At 39.1% G+C, this 17795-nt stretch overlaps 1 protein-coding gene across 3 annotated transcripts in view; it reads left to right on the top strand.

Moving 5' to 3' along the window:
• Positions 1–443: 443 nt before the first annotated feature.
• The window catches only part of CACNB4 (calcium voltage-gated channel auxiliary subunit beta 4), a 132276-nt gene continuing 114924 nt past the window's right edge, over positions 444–17795 (top strand). For 2 of the 3 annotated variants that reach the window (XM_054562703.1, XM_054562705.1), the window contains exon 1: positions 444–690. In XM_054562703.1, the coding sequence (XP_054418678.1) occupies positions 646–690 (45 nt within the window). In that variant the 5' untranslated portion in view covers positions 444–645. Of the gene's footprint in view, positions 691–2607; positions 2768–17795 lie in introns of all 3 variants that reach the window. The other variant, XM_054562704.1, reaches the window with a different exon arrangement.

Below are 17795 nucleotides of genomic sequence, written 5' to 3'. Positions count from 1 at the left end.
CTTATTGCCCGTTTGACTGAAATTGCATCTGTTAAGTACAGATGTTGGATGGAGATTAGTATCTGTTTGCCTGTCTTTACACACTCTTCTCTGAGAATAAGATTTCTCCTTTGCTCCCCTATCTCCCTTCAATTGTGAATTTAATTAAGACGATGAGCAGTTGCATTTAGGGTATCCAATAGTCTGCCTTTCCAAGCATTCCAAGCAGCCTCTTAGGTATTGATGTGTTTATGGCAGAACTATACAGTACAGGCGAAACAGGAAGCAGCTCTTTGCTGGGGAGGATGCTCCAGTCGCCCTCCACTCTCCCAGGGAACGCTCTTCAGCTGACTGAAGCAGGCAAGCCGAGCCAATCAGAGGCCGCTTTCCTAGCTCAGTCACCAGTCTGTGGTTGAGAAAGGGTTTTGCTTTTTTTATGCTCTGTATTGGGAAGGCAGATAAAATGCCAGGTCTGAACTGCCTCTGGTGATAACCTCACTCTGTGTGATGTGAATGAACAGCATCTTGCCTGGTAAAATCCACAGGAATTGATAAGGCAGGTGCAGTTCTCCACACAGGCCTTTTCTATCTTTTAGCTCTAGCTGTGGCTTCTGTAGCAGTTTTGTTTTTTGCCTTGAAAGAGGTGCTCTGGATTAGCAGACCTCCATGTATGACAATTTGTACCTGCATGGAATTGAAGACTCGGAGGCTGTAAGTATTTTCATAGATAGCTGATTCCCTCTCCCCTCCTCTTCCTCCTCCCACTGAACTCCCCCCTCCCCCATTTCTTAGGCAACGCAGGGAACATGGAGCTGAAAGCTAACATCTTTCGGGTGCTTGTTGGCTGCTGTGTCAATGTTCTCTGTCTACTTTAGAGTTAACTGAGATAATTCTTTATTATATAATTTCTTGTCTAGCAAAAAAGAAATCAGGATGGTAGCAAAGGCATGGAAGAGAGTAAGCCGTTTGGATTTGTACACTACTTGGTCCACGTTTGATCTCACCAGGGATAACTGCTCCTTGTAGACGGGCTTAAACTCTGCAGAAAGTGACTGTTTTCCAATAGCAGGGTTCATAGAAAAGGCTCATTCATTATATAATACACATTGTTTATGGAGCAAGCATGAATGGAAGTTCCTCAGCTGTAGCTGTATTATGTGCTCTCTGGCCAAACAAGCGGTACAGATCTACTGCTTCTTTGTTAAGGAAATCAGATGCAAAGGTTGTAGTCATACAACACCCCAGTGCAGAGGCGAGGGTAGTGCCCCTGCGCTCCACCCTGAAAGATCGAAGTGTGCTCACGTGTGTTCCAGCTTAGAAAACCGGGCTCCTGTCCCTTCACAGGTCAGGCTCACGTAATCTATTAAATTTGGGATGAAAAGGGTTTTCTGAAATCCCTAAACTCATTCCATCAGAATGTTAGCTTTTGAATATGGGGTAAAGCTGATTATGGAATATTTCTTTTACTATCGCTACTGGCAATTCTTTATTTTAAATCAATTATGTCGGAACCTTGCAAGGTAAAATGACTCGAGGTGGCTAATGGGAACTGCTGTGGGGAGTCTGAATTGTATACGAGTGTGATGCCATACATGTTGCTACCTTTGAAACAGGAATGTGTTATATAAGATTCTCTGGCTCAATCCCCAAGTAAACAGACTATAACAAAAAAACTCCTATGATGTACGTCAGTGCAGACGTATGTATAAAATGATGTGTAATCCATGAAAGATAGAAATCCTCTGTTGTGATAAGGCATTTCATTTTTCCTCCCTGTCTGTGTGTGAGCTCGAACTCTAACTCTGTTTCCGCAAAGTCTCTCTGCAGGCTGCCCAACGTGCTCGTAAATTATCAGACTGTCAGTTTACTGCAAGGGGCTGCCTGCAACAGTGCTGGTTGGAATAGACAAGGTCCACACTTGCGGGTGGGATGGGAGAGCATAGCAACTATAGGAGTTCAGTAAACCAGTTCCCCGGCTGGGCTCCTCAGGAAGCCTGATTATTTCCGATACTCCTTCTTTCCCCACCAAGTGATGAAACATGTAATGTATTATTGAATTGTAACTTTTTATTTTCAGCCATTGGGTGTTGAATTGCACTTCAGTGGATTGGTTGGAGTTATTTTAGAAACCAGCAGCTATGAACAGAGTTGGCTAGGAACGAAAGTATCCAGCGCCTCTTTCTCCAGACCTGTGTAAATTTCCGAGGCACTGGTTCAGAGGGGAGCCATTATAACTATGAAAACATCTTTTTTTTTTTTTTCCTTCTGGTCCAGCCTCTCAGGACAGCCGAGTTTTTCTGTAGGGTGGGAAGTGAAGAGTGCAGTGACTTGACTCAGTGGTGGCAGTTGATGGCGGGTAGTGCTAGGTACTGCAGTGCTGTGCTCCTGGTGACTCAGTGGTGGCTAGCAGGCTGAGCTCCTCAGAGCTGTGCACATCTGCGGAGGCGAGGAAGGTGGGAACCCCAAGGAACGGAGAACGGCATCGGGCCACTCCTCAGCTGAAAGTACGGGAAGATTTCGGAAGGGTGGGATTGAAAGTGTGTCACATAAATCAGAGGGCAAGGCAGAGGTGTTCCTAGGGGGTGAACTGACTCTGAATGCTTATTTGAGTTTATTTGTTTTTATAAGGACGAATAATGTGATGTGTTACCCAAGATGGTGTGAACAAAGCTTCAAGCCAATGGAGAAGACTAGGCCTAAATAGCTGACCCGGTGAAGTGAAAAATAAAGCCACACCTGGAGTGCCACATCCTCAGCAGCCTTTCTCAGTGTCAATGCATTTATGGCTGTAAGTGTGGGGGGTTGCCCAGGTGGAAGCAAAGCTCTCGGAACAGGTCTGGTGGATAGGCGTGGAGAGGCTTTTCTCAGATGGCCAGCTGCAGTCCAAGAACATACAGGCACTAAAAGCTGAGTACGGCACTTCCTTCGGGGGTTGGGGAGACATCCGCATCTGTCCTACCACTCCGTGCTGCTGCAAACATCTTTGTGGGGGTGTGTGGGGTTTAACATATGACAGATGATTACGTTTAGTGTGTTCACATAGTAAGTCTGTAATAAGACCATCTTGCCTAGGGCCTGTTGTATTCTAAATAAGAATACAGCAGTATTATCTACTGCCAGCACCTTCTTACATCCCTGCAGTATGAGAAAGGTTTGGGGACTATCATGGGAAGTTTTTCTTAAGAGACTGGTCCCAGAGGTAGATATTATACTCGCCATACCCTAGATTTTTGTTTGTAACCTCTGTATTTCATGAATTGTATATAGGAAGAGAGGGGAACAGGAGCCACACTGGGACGTACTAGAGTCTGGGCATTTTAGATCCTTGGGTCCTTTGGAACCTTTTGGACAAGTCCATTCTGTTCCGGTATCTAGGAAGGTAGTTAAGTGTCAGCAGCATTCAGAATTACAAGGAAGTACATAAGATCCTTCAGTGCCCCTACAGCAAGGTCCTGTATGGGAACAGGAGGTTTCACATGTTACACTGTTGCCTTTTGTTACGTTGACGTGGATAGTGGAGTGTGTGCTCCTGAGTGAGTCCATGTCAAGACCAGGCCTGTTATAATTGGTCACGCACACAGAGTCTGGCTATATTGTCTTCTGTGAGGGTTGCTCCATTCCACCTTCACTGCCCACACTAGGTCTTCAGACAGTTCTTGGTGGCCAAGATGTTTGTTACTGAATGAGCCCCCAAAATACATTATGTATTTTTTATCTGAGTCGCAATAGAGTCTGATAGATTTGCTTCTTTGTACACATGTTTTATAAATGGAGTCAATGTGTATTTTGACATTCATGGAATCATTATCAAAACAGAATTCTTTTTCTTCATTTAGTAGGTTTATTACACAAATAGGAGGGGTGTTCTTAGAGGGATAAAGGGAAGAAGCAGATAAGTAGAAAAAAGTACCGAAAATCCTCTCAGACATCATCACACTTAACATATTGCTAGGTACCCTTTCAGACTCTTCATGCACATAAATGTCAATATGTCATTTTTAAACCTGCTACTGCTTATGGCATTTCTGTGAAATGCTGTTTACACTTGATAAAATATTGAGCACACTAGTGCTAGATGGGCCTGTGCAGGAGATGCTTTGCAAAATTTAAAGCTCCTACATGGACCTTCTGGAATTTCGAACAATTTAAATGGAATACAAATTTTTATAGTACACTGTATTTTGTAAAGTGAGGCCAGGGTTATCTTTACGTAGAATTGATAGCTGATTTCTCTGATACAGGTGCCTCTACTTCCTAACGCTTAAATTCTAAAGCATTTGGAGAGAGAAACCTGGTCTATTTCAATGAAAAAGATAAACAGTTCATAATTTAGGGCATTTACTAGAGAGAAAAAAATACATTTTTAAGTGTTTTCAATCCTAGAAAAGGAGCCATAATGTATTAAACTGTTAGAAATCTTACAGATATTGCCCTGGCCCGGTGGCTCTGCTGGTTGGAGTGTTGTTCCATGCCCCAAAAGGCAGTGTGTTCAGTTACTGGTCAAGGCACATACCTAGGTTGCTGGTTCCATCCTTGGTCAGAGAGCATACTGTGGGTAACTGAGCAATGTTTCTCTTTAACATTGATGTTTCTCTCTCTTTTCTGCTTCCTCTCTCCCTAAAGTCAATAGAAAACACATATCTTCGAGTGAGGATTTAAAAAAAGAGATCCCATCAGCCTTTCAAAAAAAGAGAAATCTTATAGACATAAAAGTTAAAACAAAGGTAAATTTTACAAACTATAGTGTGTGTATACAAAAGCACATATTTAAATTTATAGTAACTATACATTATTTTAAGGATAAATATGTTGATTATTTAAACTATTCATTTTCTATAAACTATATATGTTGGCCTAAATGTCTGTATGCCCATAGGTGTGTACACACTATACGCCCTTGTACATTCACACACATTCATATCTAGACGTGCTCCATGCTTTGCTAATTGATAGTTAATGCTAAGTGGGAGATTTCTGCCATAAAGCTTTTAGAGAAGGAAAATTAACTGCTTTTGACATAAAGAAAGATACCCAAGAGGGTTGAAAGGCAACATATCCGCAAGAGAATAAGGATTGCTACTTTCAAAGGTATAATAAAGTTATTTTAAATATGGAGATATGGTCTTGTGCTTGCCAGGGAGGACGAACCACAAACAGAAGGCTTTGTGTGTTTAGGGACCTTTGGAAAAACACTCTAGGGATAGTAAGGATTAGATTTCTTTTGGAAAAGAAAAATTTTTATGAGTTATCAGAGGATCCCTTTTGGGGTCAGAGAGTCTCTCTGGTCTGTTCCTAGAGAATGAAGCCTGTTCTGTAAAAGAATCTAAGGTCTGAATGTTGGCATCACTGACCAGAGAGGAAAACCAAATGCTGCTTGTGGTCTGTGTAAGAAATTTGACTGAGGAAATCAACTTGTTTTACTCAGCTGAGTGATTTTGGTGTTTGTCTAGAGTCTGGGTAAATGATGAACAGAAAATTCTCTTTGGTCAAACAATTCTTAGCAATGATGGTTTCTAACAAACATGTCGCAATGATTTCTAGATGTAATTGTCACAGAGCTAAAGAGCTTAGTTCCTTCAATCTGATCAGAACCCATGAATTGGCCTCTCCGAGGTCATCAGTCTTGTCACTTTGTTTGTAATTTCCATAAGTGACGAGGGAAGTATTAGGCTCAATCCTCGCTTTTCCTCAGGGGCTTCAGCATCTCCTTTCCTAGGGGTGTTCTTCTTCCTATGAGATTATGATGTCAATCAGGATTTTAGAGTATGGTCCTTGACTCCATAGCTCAGGTCCTGTGACTCAGTGAACATGACATTATTCTGTGGTGCAAGATGTTCTGTAGGAAGGTCAGCAATAACTATGAAAAAAATTCTTTTAAGGGTGAAGGTGGGGAGGCATCTCATTGCCTTAGCCTTTCCTTTTCTGTCAGAGTTCAGCTTGAATCTTATTTCTATGTGGTGGTTCTTAATATTTCTGTTTGCTGTCTCCCTGTAATATTCCTTACTTAGATAAACTAAGGCAGCTGAGGAGGTCAAGGGAACATAACTGGACTGGTTATCATTTTTTGTTTTCTCTCTTCCCTCTCCCACTAGTCTTTTCCAATAATTAACAAGTCATAAGCTCAGATATTCATGAAGCTAAGTTAAAAATGACACAAAGAAAGCTGTACAGATATAGACTCTGTATTCTGATCTAAATCAGGTTGATTTAGGTGCCTTTAGTGTGTTTGCATCAGGCCATGGAAACTTTAAAAACAGCAGCAGCTCTAAAAGGCCATACTGGCAAAGACACATCGTGGAAGACCCATGTGATTTCACTTATTGAGGACAGACCCCCAGTAGGCCACTGCTAAGTGTTTACAGTTCATATAAAATAATGGCAAGCAGATTGGGAGTTGTAGATTTTTATGCCATGGACTTTGAATTTTTTAAGACTTCTACTAGATTGAGTCTAAGATAAAACCGGGTGGCCATTTTTATTGTACTTGTGGGTATGCCAAAAGGAAGATGGCTCTCATGCCTCACGTGATCATTTTTGAGCTCTAAATAGACCAACACTCATTCTTGCTCTACATTTATGTATTCTTTTAAAGCATAATTGCATAGTTTTAATAATAAATATTTTCCTCTCATCTTAAGTTGTGCCACAATGTCAGTAGTTCCTACATCCTATTTTTTTTCTGAAGTTTTAAATCTAAAATAGGATGTTCTGAATTTGCTTTCAGTCTTTTAGTTCAGGGTACTTGATCTAAGGGATACATCCTAACATGATGGCAACACTCGGTCGTTTAGGAGCTTGATTTTATAGTTTGTAAATAACTAAGTTCTCTTATTTTGTCTTTTTTTTAAATCCTATTACTCCTTAATATCTCTCTTCTGTTTAGCTTGAGCATCATATAGGAAAAAGATTCTGACCTTCAAAGTTATTACTCTTTTAGCAGATTTGTTGAGAAGTTTGGTGAGTGTTAAGGTGTTTCTCAATCTTTTTGAACCTCCATAAAACTTTTATCTTCTATTGAGCATACCTATCAACCAGGAAAATATCGTTTATTTTTTGTACTTTATATTTTGAAACAATAACATTGTGTAAATGTTTTGTGATTAAAAGCAGAGACTCAGTGGAAGATTGCTAGGGATTAAGTCCCAGCTCCCCACTTCCTAACTGGTGGCCCTCGGTACATTTCTTAAATTTTCTGTCTCGGTTTCCATATCCCTGAAGTGTCAGTAATAATGGAAACTTCATCATGGTGGTTTGGAAGATTAAATTAGTTAACATGTGTAAAACTCTTAAAACAGAAAAGTGTTTTCTGCTATGATTATTATACAGATAATGAATGTACTTATACTTTTGGGACGAAACAGGACCCTTCCTCTGTAGGTTTTAATGTTCCTACCAAATTCTTTGGTTTATTTTTGGAACACTTGCCTGCTTTTTGACAGTGATTTCCAAAAATATTGTAGAAGTTGACAAGTACAATAAAGGACTAATCTTCTAAGGCCTTCTTTCAGTAGAGTATGACGTAAAGAACACTAGAAGTTGAAATCTTAGTCTTTGGAACTTATTAGCAGTTATTTTGCCCAACTCATTTAATCACTTTAATCCTTTATTTTTTCCTCCTATAAAATGAAGAGGTTTGATTTAGATAATTTCTAAGGTTCTCTTTTATATCCCAAATTCTGTTCTATTTGCTGATAAGCAATTTCTTCAGTTGGGATGCAAATGCCACAATGTGCCATTTACTTCTTGAAATGATCAATTACCATGGTGTCTTATGCATACTAAGTAAGATGTTAGTATTTGGATCTTAAATCTGGATGTTTGGCCTTTTAAGAATCTTTGAAGGCAGAAAGTGTGTGGTGTACATCTTTAAGAGGACTAGATATTTGAAAAGGGAGATATTTTATTTAAGATTTTTAACTCTAGCATCCAAAAAGGATGTTTTGTCTATTGCTCGTTTGCTTGCCAATACCCACAATATCCTTCTAGCCCACAGTGATTTGAGCTAGAAACACTTGAGTCTCATCTCTAAGACAAAAAAAAGAAAGTCAAAGACAGCTGCTTACTGAGAAGTAAGTTTCTAACTCTTGTCACAGCAGGATAATCAAGGAGAGATGTGTCTGCTTTAAATGCTATCTTTTCTTTTTGGCCAAGATACAAGAAGATGTCTTAGCTATACACTAGTAGAGTGTGGACCAAAAAAAAAAAAAGGCTAAATAATTGTTTTATGATTGAGATGCTTAATCATTAAGAATGTTTATTGGTTGGTGTTTAGTTTAGTATTTTTTGCTTTACAGTTTTTCTTCAGCTGACTACTTTTATCTCTTTGGTTATACTAAAAACAAGAATCAGTTGGAAAATCTAGGAATATAATAAATTCTAAGAGACAATCACTATTTTTAAAAAGTAATATATTATCTTTAAAAGGAGTAACCATGCCTAATCTGTTCAATTTTCCTCTATGATAAAGTGAAAGAACGCAAAGATGAGAGAAGCATTCTTTACTTTAGCCCAATCCTCCTTAAATATTGTTTGAATGTAGTAAGAGTTGGAGGCAAATATTTATCATCAAGCTAGAAAAATATGGTAAATATAGTGCTAAAATAATTAGAGGGTAAATAAATTCATTCCCCAGTTTATTTCCAGAGTCATTATTGAAACCTTAATATTGTTTAATTTCAAATGATGCCTGGAGATTAATGTCTTGAGACTTATTTGATTCACTGGCTCTATTGGTCCAAAGGATAGAATTAAGAACTCATTTATCAGATTTTCAAGTTATCTCACATTTGATCTTGTTGTCAATGCTCAGAATATAGGAGTGGAATTAAGGTGAATTTGATAAAGAAGGGAAGCACAGACATTTCCTAATTATCATGATGCACAGGGCCCTTTGTGAAGTGCTAGGATACCGCAGAGTGGAGTGAGCAATAAAAGCACACAGATTTAAAAAAGCTAGGTTGATTTTAGAGTTTAAAAAGAAAAGACCATGATGGTTGCATTTAATTATTAAGTGAAGTCCACAAATTTGTTGCATAAAACACAATGTATCTTCTTACAGTGCCAGTGTTAATTTTTCTATATTGTGAAAATTTGTAAAGTCGTAGAATGGATTTTATTGATCCTAGAGAATACTTCCCCTCACCCCATTCTATTATATCTACATCTTAAAACTAATGGTGTTTCATAATTTTTTTTTGGCAGTTTTCTTCCCTTAATGCTACATAATCTAAGGTTGAGTCTTAAAGTAATTGGTATCTTAAATCTGGTGAAATGAAGTATTTGGGAAAAAACATCTAAATGATACAAAACTGGATAGTTTGAAAAGTTAGTCTTCCTTTACACTCTCCCACCTTATTTACCTCCCCACAGGTAGCTGCTCTTAACGCCTTGGATATCCATTCAGACCTTTTTTCTATACATTGACAATCATGGATATTTAGAAAACATACTTAAATACACACATATCTTGTTTGTAGTTTTTAAAAATGTAAATAAGATCATAATAAGTGTTATTCTGTGACTTGCTTTTTTTTTTTTACCCAGAAATGTACCATGGTTATTTTTCTATATCAATTTATTCTTTTTAATAAACTGAATGACAGTATGATCTTAACAGTGTGTATTTACCATAATGCGTTTAGTCCACTGATAGATTTAGAATATTTCCCATTTTTCAAGCCTGCAGATAAATGCTACAGTTACCATTCCTGTATATGATTCTTGGTGTACACATGGAGCATTTCTCTGAAATAGCTTCCTAGAGCCATTGGATTAAAGGGTTAGCTCATTTTTAAGATTTATGTACCTTGGTGAGTATTAGAAAACATTTTTATATTAAAATAAACATAAACTTTTTTTCTCATGAGAATAAACTAAATTAGTTCAAAATTTTAATCTGAAATATAAAACTTCAAAGAAGTTTTTTATTGTGGGAAGCAGCTTTAGGCTATTGCCTCCAGCTTCCTTAAGAAGAATTTATTTACTCTATGTTATAAGAATTTGGTTACAAAAACTTGAGAAGTTGCATCCATCGGCCTTCATTTCATAAATGGGAAAAACTTAGGTCCAAAGAGGTCAGGCAACTGTGTGGAATGACCCAGACAATTTGTGGCAGAACTGGGCCTAGAAATCTCCTCAGGTCTCTTTCTAGAGCTCTGTTCTTTTTACGATGCCAAATCCAAGGGTTAGTACTATTAAAAACTAGTATAAACCACTACAGGATGATATAATCATGTTATTTGCATGGTGCTTGCTTGACAGCTTACAAAGCAGCTGGGAGTAGGGGGCGGGGACCTCCAAAGCAGAGACAGATTGCTCTCTGACCCCAGTGGAGAGGCCTTTATCTACTCAGAATCCAGATTACAGTCCCACTTTCTTTCAAGCTTTCTTGTTTGATATTGCTTTCTAATATGGTTTGAATCCCTGAGTCATTGATGAATTAAAATGATAATACATCACAAAACTTTAAGGAACATATAAGCTAGAGAATATCAAAAAGAGGTTTTGTGTTTTAGGGAAATGTTCTAATTATTTGTATGCAGATCTTGATGGCAGTTGCACATCGATGCTACATTTGGCCTTAGCCAAGAGTATTCCAAGTTTCTTTTTATGCTGTCTTCCTCATTTTTGATTCATCTCCATGAGTTTCCAATTCAGGGAAACATTTGCATGATTCAGTAGTGATATTTTTAAAAGTAAAAAGGACAGCAATATTTGTTAAAAGTAAAAGAAACTGTAGGTTCTGAGTGGAGGGTTGTTGTATCAATCAGAAGCCCTACAGAAAACAGATCCAGTTTTAAAGTAGGATAACTTGAAAGGGTTTGGTAAATTTAAAAAGTGTTGGCAAGGCATGAGGAAACCAGAAGGGATAATGCAATACTGGTCACTGCAGAGCTGCTCCCTCCCACCTCTAGGCCCAGTGGGACCAGGAGAGGGCACGCTCGCAGTAGCCTGGGAAGACTGAGCCTTGAGAAGGGTGTATCCTTTCCCAGGGAGGGATATAGCCTCCTTCCCTTGGGGAAGAAGCCAAGGAATAAATACCCCATCTCATTTTCCTCCTTCTTTCTGATCTCTGCTAGGGCCCCTATTGGCCAAAGCCAACCAGAAACCAAAGAGCAGAGCTTATTGGTCAACCACACAGTAGAAGAACAGAGTAGAGAGGGATGGAGGGTTATCTGGAGAGGCAAATGGATGCTGGTTTTATCCACATTGTTGGTGGGCCCTGTGTGAGTATGGTGGTATCAGTAGTAGAAACCATGCGTTTTGAAGGCATTCCTAAAGCACACCTCTGAAGATGCTAGTAAAGCTCAGAAAGAGTTGTTTTTGGTCCTTTTCCATTGGGGATGTGTGCTGACTTTTCATATGTGAAAATAGTTCCACTGCAAATGGTGATTTGGATTTTAATTCCTGTAATGTTCTTGTTAATTAAGATTTCTGGAGTACTTTAAAAAGTTCTTGAAACGGGAGAAAATAAAAGATGTAAATGTTAGTTTTTTGGAGAAACTTGAGAAGCTAAGCTATGTGGGCTTCTGGGACTGCCTGAAAATACTCCAGGGTCTCTGCAGATAATGGGCAGACATAGAAAAGATGCAGCTCCAACCTGTGGCTCCACCGTACTTCACTCTCATGACCAGACCAGGCTTCTTCTTCAAATGTCATCATATCATGATTATTCCCACCACATAAAACAGTGAGAGGATTGCTGGGAGCGAGGATTCGCTTCATGAGATTTTACAGTCCTGATGACAGCCTCCTTATTAAAAAATATGTTGAGTGAGTTTGGGGTGGGGGAAGATGCTAAGAGAGCATCTCTTTAGTGTTGAAAGCAGACTTGTGTTGGAAAATATAGGAAGCCCATGGAAAGTAGTAGCTTGGAATCCAGGCCTTGCCATTTTTAGTAAAGCTAAACAGACCTTGCGTGTCTCTATTAAAAAATCAATTTTGACTGGTTGCTGGTTACACAGTGTGTAAAATTTATGAAAATCTACTGAACTGTACAGATATATATGCAAGTTTCTATATGTGCATTATACTTCAATTAGACATTTTGGGTCTCTTTTGGGAAAACAAGTGTAACTCATAGGATTTTGGAAACTGGGATTGAGATTGGTAAGGATATAATATAGGCCCTTACTTCCCATTGTTAGTGCTTGTGAAATGTTAGGAGTAGATTATATACTGACTAGATGCCCGAGTCTTGCCTTCAGAAAGAGCACTAACCTTGGCTGGTGGACCTGTTGGCCAAGGATGGGACACATGATTCATCCTTGGGAGATGGGAAGACCACATCCTTCCAGTGCCTGCAGCAGAAGGCTGTCTCATTGGTTGATGCTCAGCTTGACCTCTTGCTTGCCTCACTGTGCTCCTGGGACAGATCTTTATAGTGGTGTTCACATGCCATTTACAGCAGATGGTTCACCTCCCTGAACACTGCAATTCTTAAGGTGAGGAGGACTCTGGGGAGTAGATGTTCTCCCTGCCAGCACTATCTGCAGGATCAGAGCCAGGCCACTCTCAGTGAGGAGAGCTGGTCCTTCTGCGTACAGAACCATGCCCATGCCCCAGCAGAGAGCCAGTTCTGGTGATAAGGGACAAAATGATGATTGCCCTGAGTCTCAGTTGAGATTTACTTTAATAAAGTTGTAAGATTCAGATGTTTACTTATGAAAGTGGGTGTGTGCTTGATACCTGGGTATACATACTCAACAGAGGGGTCCTGCATAAGTCTTTATGTGTAAGGAGCTGTGTTAAAGCTAAGGCAGCATACATATGATATCAACACTGCTTAAATGTTTTCATTTTCAAAATATACATACTTATAAAATATTTTTCAGAGATTGGTTTTTTAATATTATTTTTATTACTTTAATTCTTAAATTATTACTAGTGCAGAGGGCAGGGCTATAAGAAGGCCATGGTAGATCTCATAATTGAAGTACACAATTACCCTTTGTTATTATTGATGCTTTCTTCACCTGTGGCATTTTGAATGGGGTGTGTGTGTGTGTCAAGGCTATAATTTAAAGAACAATGCAAACTATGTAAGATATTGTAACAATCAGGATTTTATTAGGACTGTATAATATGTTGATAAGTATAGTATTATTTTGTCTTGGTTTTGAAATACACACTGATATAAAGGTAACTAAAAAATAAAAAGTTGTTTGTGCCACACCCCAACTTAGTGTGAGTGAATCACCCAAAAAATTTTAAGGGAAAGGAAAACAGAGAAGAATACAAAAAAGGTAGAACAAGGACAAGGAAATGCATAACTTAGCTTCTGTAAATGTTTGATTCATAGCCCTTTTAACTAAAACATATTCTGGCTGTAAGATGTGCAACTAGTTGTTAGATTTTTCATTTGAGTGTTGCATTTACATAGAGAAGCTGGCTTTCAAAATGCCGGCCAGCAGCCAATTCAAATACGGATTTGTCTGACTTAGTGACTAGTTTAGTAAGAAGGTATCTTGAGGACGTTGTGGGGAGGTCCTCAAGCAAATACCTTGTACTGGAAACTCAGCCACAATTTTGTTAGTTGTGATCTACCTGATTCTTAGGCTATTTGAATTTTCAGTTGTTAATTTAGAACTTACAATGCATGTAAAGTCTCACTTTCATGTACTTAATGGAAGACGGATAGTTTTGAAGTTCCAGATTGCCTTCCTGGAGGAAACTGGAGGATATTCAGCAGACAATGGCTGTAAACTATACCATCTCTTTAGGAGTATAAAAAGTGCCCATTATCCCATTAGCATTTGTGTTTTAAATTACATTCAAGATCCCCTAATGAAGGTCATCGATAGACTCTGAAATCATTTCCCAAATTTTCTGATGGGGCCTTCCTCTGGGTCCTGAGTCTGCCAGGAATTATTGGACCTTTTTGCTATACTGGGGGGCAGGTCAGACACGGATAGGGGGTCCTTTTCATTGTGTGGGCACATTAAGACACCCAGCCTCCGATTTCAAAAGAGCCCCTCCACCCTCCTTTTTTAGACCATGCATTGTATTAGTGTTCTGCAGAACGTACTCTGAGGGAAATTATTTGCTCTATGTAACTGAGGGCTATGGAAGGATTTTTGAACTGGAAAGCGATGTGATCAGATATGCATGGACCAGAGTGGAAGAAGGATTTGAGGAGAGGGAGAATTCAGGCAGGAAGTCCAATTAGAAAGCTGTTGAAATCGTACAGGTGTTAGATGATGGAGACCTCAACTAGGGCAGTAGCAGTGGGAATAGAGAGGAGGAGGTGAAGTGAGAAATATTTGTCATAAGTGCAGCAGGTTTTATAACTAATTAGCTTCGGAAGGGAGAAGAGTCTGGGCTGAACACCTCCACTCTGGCTTGGGCAACTGACTGGTTGGATGGCGCAGCTGCTGCGATTGAGAAAGTAGGCCGTTTCTTTTGATGCGATTTGAACTGACCCAGGGGAGCAGGGGTTAGAAGCTGGTCCATGTTTAGAAAGCCCCAGTCCCCCAGCTGTTGATCTTGATTCCAGCTAAGAAAATTACTGGCTTTATCTCAAGGTGTGAAATAGTTCTGTTCTGGAGAGCCAGGACCCCCAGTGTCCGGGAACTAGCTACAGAATAATTACATGCTCGCTCTCTCCCTTCTGGGCCCTGTATTCATCCTTATATTATGCCAGCTCTTGGAAACCATGGAGGAAATGTGCCGTTCTCCCCTAGCCTCTGTCCTGAGGAACTTCTCAGCAAAGGAATCTTCACCCTGGTTTTTAAACACCCCCTTCCTCAGTAAATGAGTATTACTCCAAGTGACAGCTAGACTACAAAAACGGCTGTTTGGGATATTGCTCAGATAGTAACCAGGAGGAAAACTATTTTTAAAGTTTTTGTTCTCACATATGTTTCTTTTTCATATAAGCAGTAAAAGATCATAATGTTTTCCAGAGTATCTCCTAATTTTGACAGATGAGTTTCTAGCCATTTGTGTAAGGAAAAAAATGGGCCCTTAGTCACATATGCTTGGTAATGACCACCTCTGCCCCTTCTCAAAGATTCAGAGCACAGAGGAGACCACTAAATTCTCTTAGCATTCTGTAATATAGAAGCCAATTAAATTTTGTTTAACCTGAAGGTAGCCCGAACTCATGTGACCTCCAAATCTTTTATTTTTTTATTTTTTGGTGTAAGGAATACCTATTAACTACTAGACAAACTAGCATTTTGCAGAATGCGGTTAGGGAAATGCTGGCCTACTTTTTTATAGCAGCTTTATTTACTGCAGAGAAGCTCGTTGTCTTGAATCGGCTGGATTTTGCGGGATGGGATGGAGTTAACATTAAATAGATACAGATGTTTCTGGGGCCTTCCTCTCAGAGACTTTCATTCACTTCGTTTGGGATGGGGCTTAGGATGTACATTGTTGGCAAACACTCCCAAGATGATTTTCAGGTAGATAACTTTGAGAAGTAATGGGTCAAATTATTGTCCTCATCAGCGAGAGTTTGTGACAGTGCACGGCACGTGCTGGTTCCCTTTTCTTTTAAGTCCTCATCTATTTGTCCTATCTCCCTCTGGAGTGGTAAGCACTTTGAAGTAGGAATGTCTTTCTTATTAGTCTCCATCCCCGCACAGAGCCTTGCTTATCTTGTGTGCTTGCCCCCATGTAGCGACCCAATAAATGGTTGCTGGAATGAACTGAAATCCAATAACCTTAATTCCTGTAGAAATTAAGAGGGACCTCAGGAATGGTCAGAAATGATAGAATATGATATATGTGTCAGGGATTCCCAAGGAGCACATATATATCCACGACCAGCCACGCTGTTACTTTTTTGAAAAATTAAAATAAACTTAAATGGAGGTTAGCAGGTTGAGAAAATTAAAAGGCCTATATTTTTAAGAGTTAGAGTCTGATAAGGGAAATTCAGTCTTCTCTCCTTGTATTTCCAACTGGGCTATATTGATTATAAACAAATTGGTGACCATATAAGTCTCCCTCCCTCACCCTCACCCCCAGCTCAACTCCTAGACCCTCTCTCTTAACAGTTTTTTTTTTCAAATCACAACTTTATTGAGGTATCATTCTCATACCATAGAATTCACCCACTTAAAGTGAACAATTCAGTGGGTGTACTGTACTCAGTATTCTGCAACCATTTCATAGCCAATTCCAGTGTGTTTTAATCTCCTCAGAAAGAAATGCTGTACTCAGTAACAGACACTCCCGTTTCCCCCTAGACTGTCCCTGTCTATGGATTTGCCTCTTCTAAACACTTCATACATATGGAATTGTACAATATGTGGCCTTTTGTAACTGGCTTCTTTCAGGTAACAATGTTTTCAGGCTTCATCTGTGTGCATATCAGCATTTCATTTAATTTTTTCCTAAATAATTGTATAACTATTACATACTTTATCTATCTATCTATCTATTTATTTATTTGTTAGCGAACATTTGGGTTGTTTCTACTTTTTGGCTGCTATGAATAATGCTGCTGTGAACATTTGTATACAAGTATGTGTCTGTATGTGGACCTTAACAGGTTTTGACCAATCATATCAAAATGTAGACCATTTTTAATAATTTGAGATATACTAAAGATATCTGAGAAATTTAAGGTATTTTTGCATCTTACTCCAGTGACCTATAGGGTCCTAGCTTAGCTACTTACATGTAACACTGCCCTAGTCAGTGTGTTCCTCTCCCAGTTGTGAGTGGGCAGTGCTCAACCTCAAGTACAAGAATTATGGACACCTTTACCACCTCTCCCCACCCTTCTTTATAGCCTTCACATCTCATGGGGTCCAACTCTTATTCTACCTCTTCCATGAGGCTCTTTCCCGTTTTTTCCAAATTCTTCTGAATTCACATAGCAGCATCTACCCCCCACCCCTCACCTGGGCATTAACCGCCTCAGTTTCATGTGGCTTCCTCAGTTATTTCATATGTCTGTGTCTCATCTGTGCAAATATAAGATTCTGAAGGACAAGGATCAAGTCCTGCCATTCTTTTGTGCCTCCCTTCCCTCAACCCCAGCTACCAAGGGTAAGAGAAAGGAATAAGAAGATATGTAGCACAATGACACACAAATTAATATTCAGTGAGTGAATGGATGCTATAGCTCAAAGCCTCTGTGGCATTGATATTCTCGATGCATCGTAAAATGGGACTGGTTTGTACCAGTCATTGGGGAAATGATGAGAGTCATCAATTAAACCAGGTGCAGCTCTGAAATTGCAAGGGGCTCATTTGAAGAGTTGCTCGCTTGTCACAGAACATGCTGAAAGGCATCCTGTTTAGAAATAATCCTGTATGAACATCATATATTCTCTTCATTTCTTCTTACTTGTTCTCATTTGCAAGGACATGTTCAGGGACATTGTTTTGGAAATAGGATCTTTGCAACTTCCTCTCTTTTATTTACAAGTTTAAATCATAATTTAGCAACTCTGTCATTATCAGAGTCATTATGCCTGTGATGGTCATATCCAAAATTTTCGTGACTTCACAGAGTCAGTTCTTTGCATGAGCCCCCCACATACAGACCTTCTCATGTTAATCTCTGAAGTCAAATGGAAGCAACAACAAAAAAACTTTTAGAAATTCAGACAAAAAGTGTAATAATTTGAAGAAGAATAAAGATATATTAGTTTTTATGGCACCTGGTAATGAAAATTTCAACCACTTTTCTATGAAACCTACCCTTTAGATAGTTCTCTGTGGATGAGACTATTAAACAAATCATCCTGGTTCTTTATGAGCTAGTTATGAACAATTCCATGGAAATAATTCTGCTTAATAAAATTACTCTATTAATTCATAGCCTTGATTTCCTTGTGATGCTGAAAATAACTATG

This window comes from Pteronotus mesoamericanus, unplaced genomic scaffold (assembly GCF_021234165.1).
Source record: "Pteronotus mesoamericanus isolate MK-2021 breed Mesoamerican mustached bat unplaced genomic scaffold, CSHL_Meso_final scaffold_651, whole genome shotgun sequence".
NCBI lineage: Eukaryota > Metazoa > Chordata > Mammalia > Chiroptera > Mormoopidae > Pteronotus > Pteronotus mesoamericanus.
The sequence above is the reverse complement of the archived record's forward strand: the minus strand, read 5'-3'. Positions and strand labels throughout refer to the sequence as shown.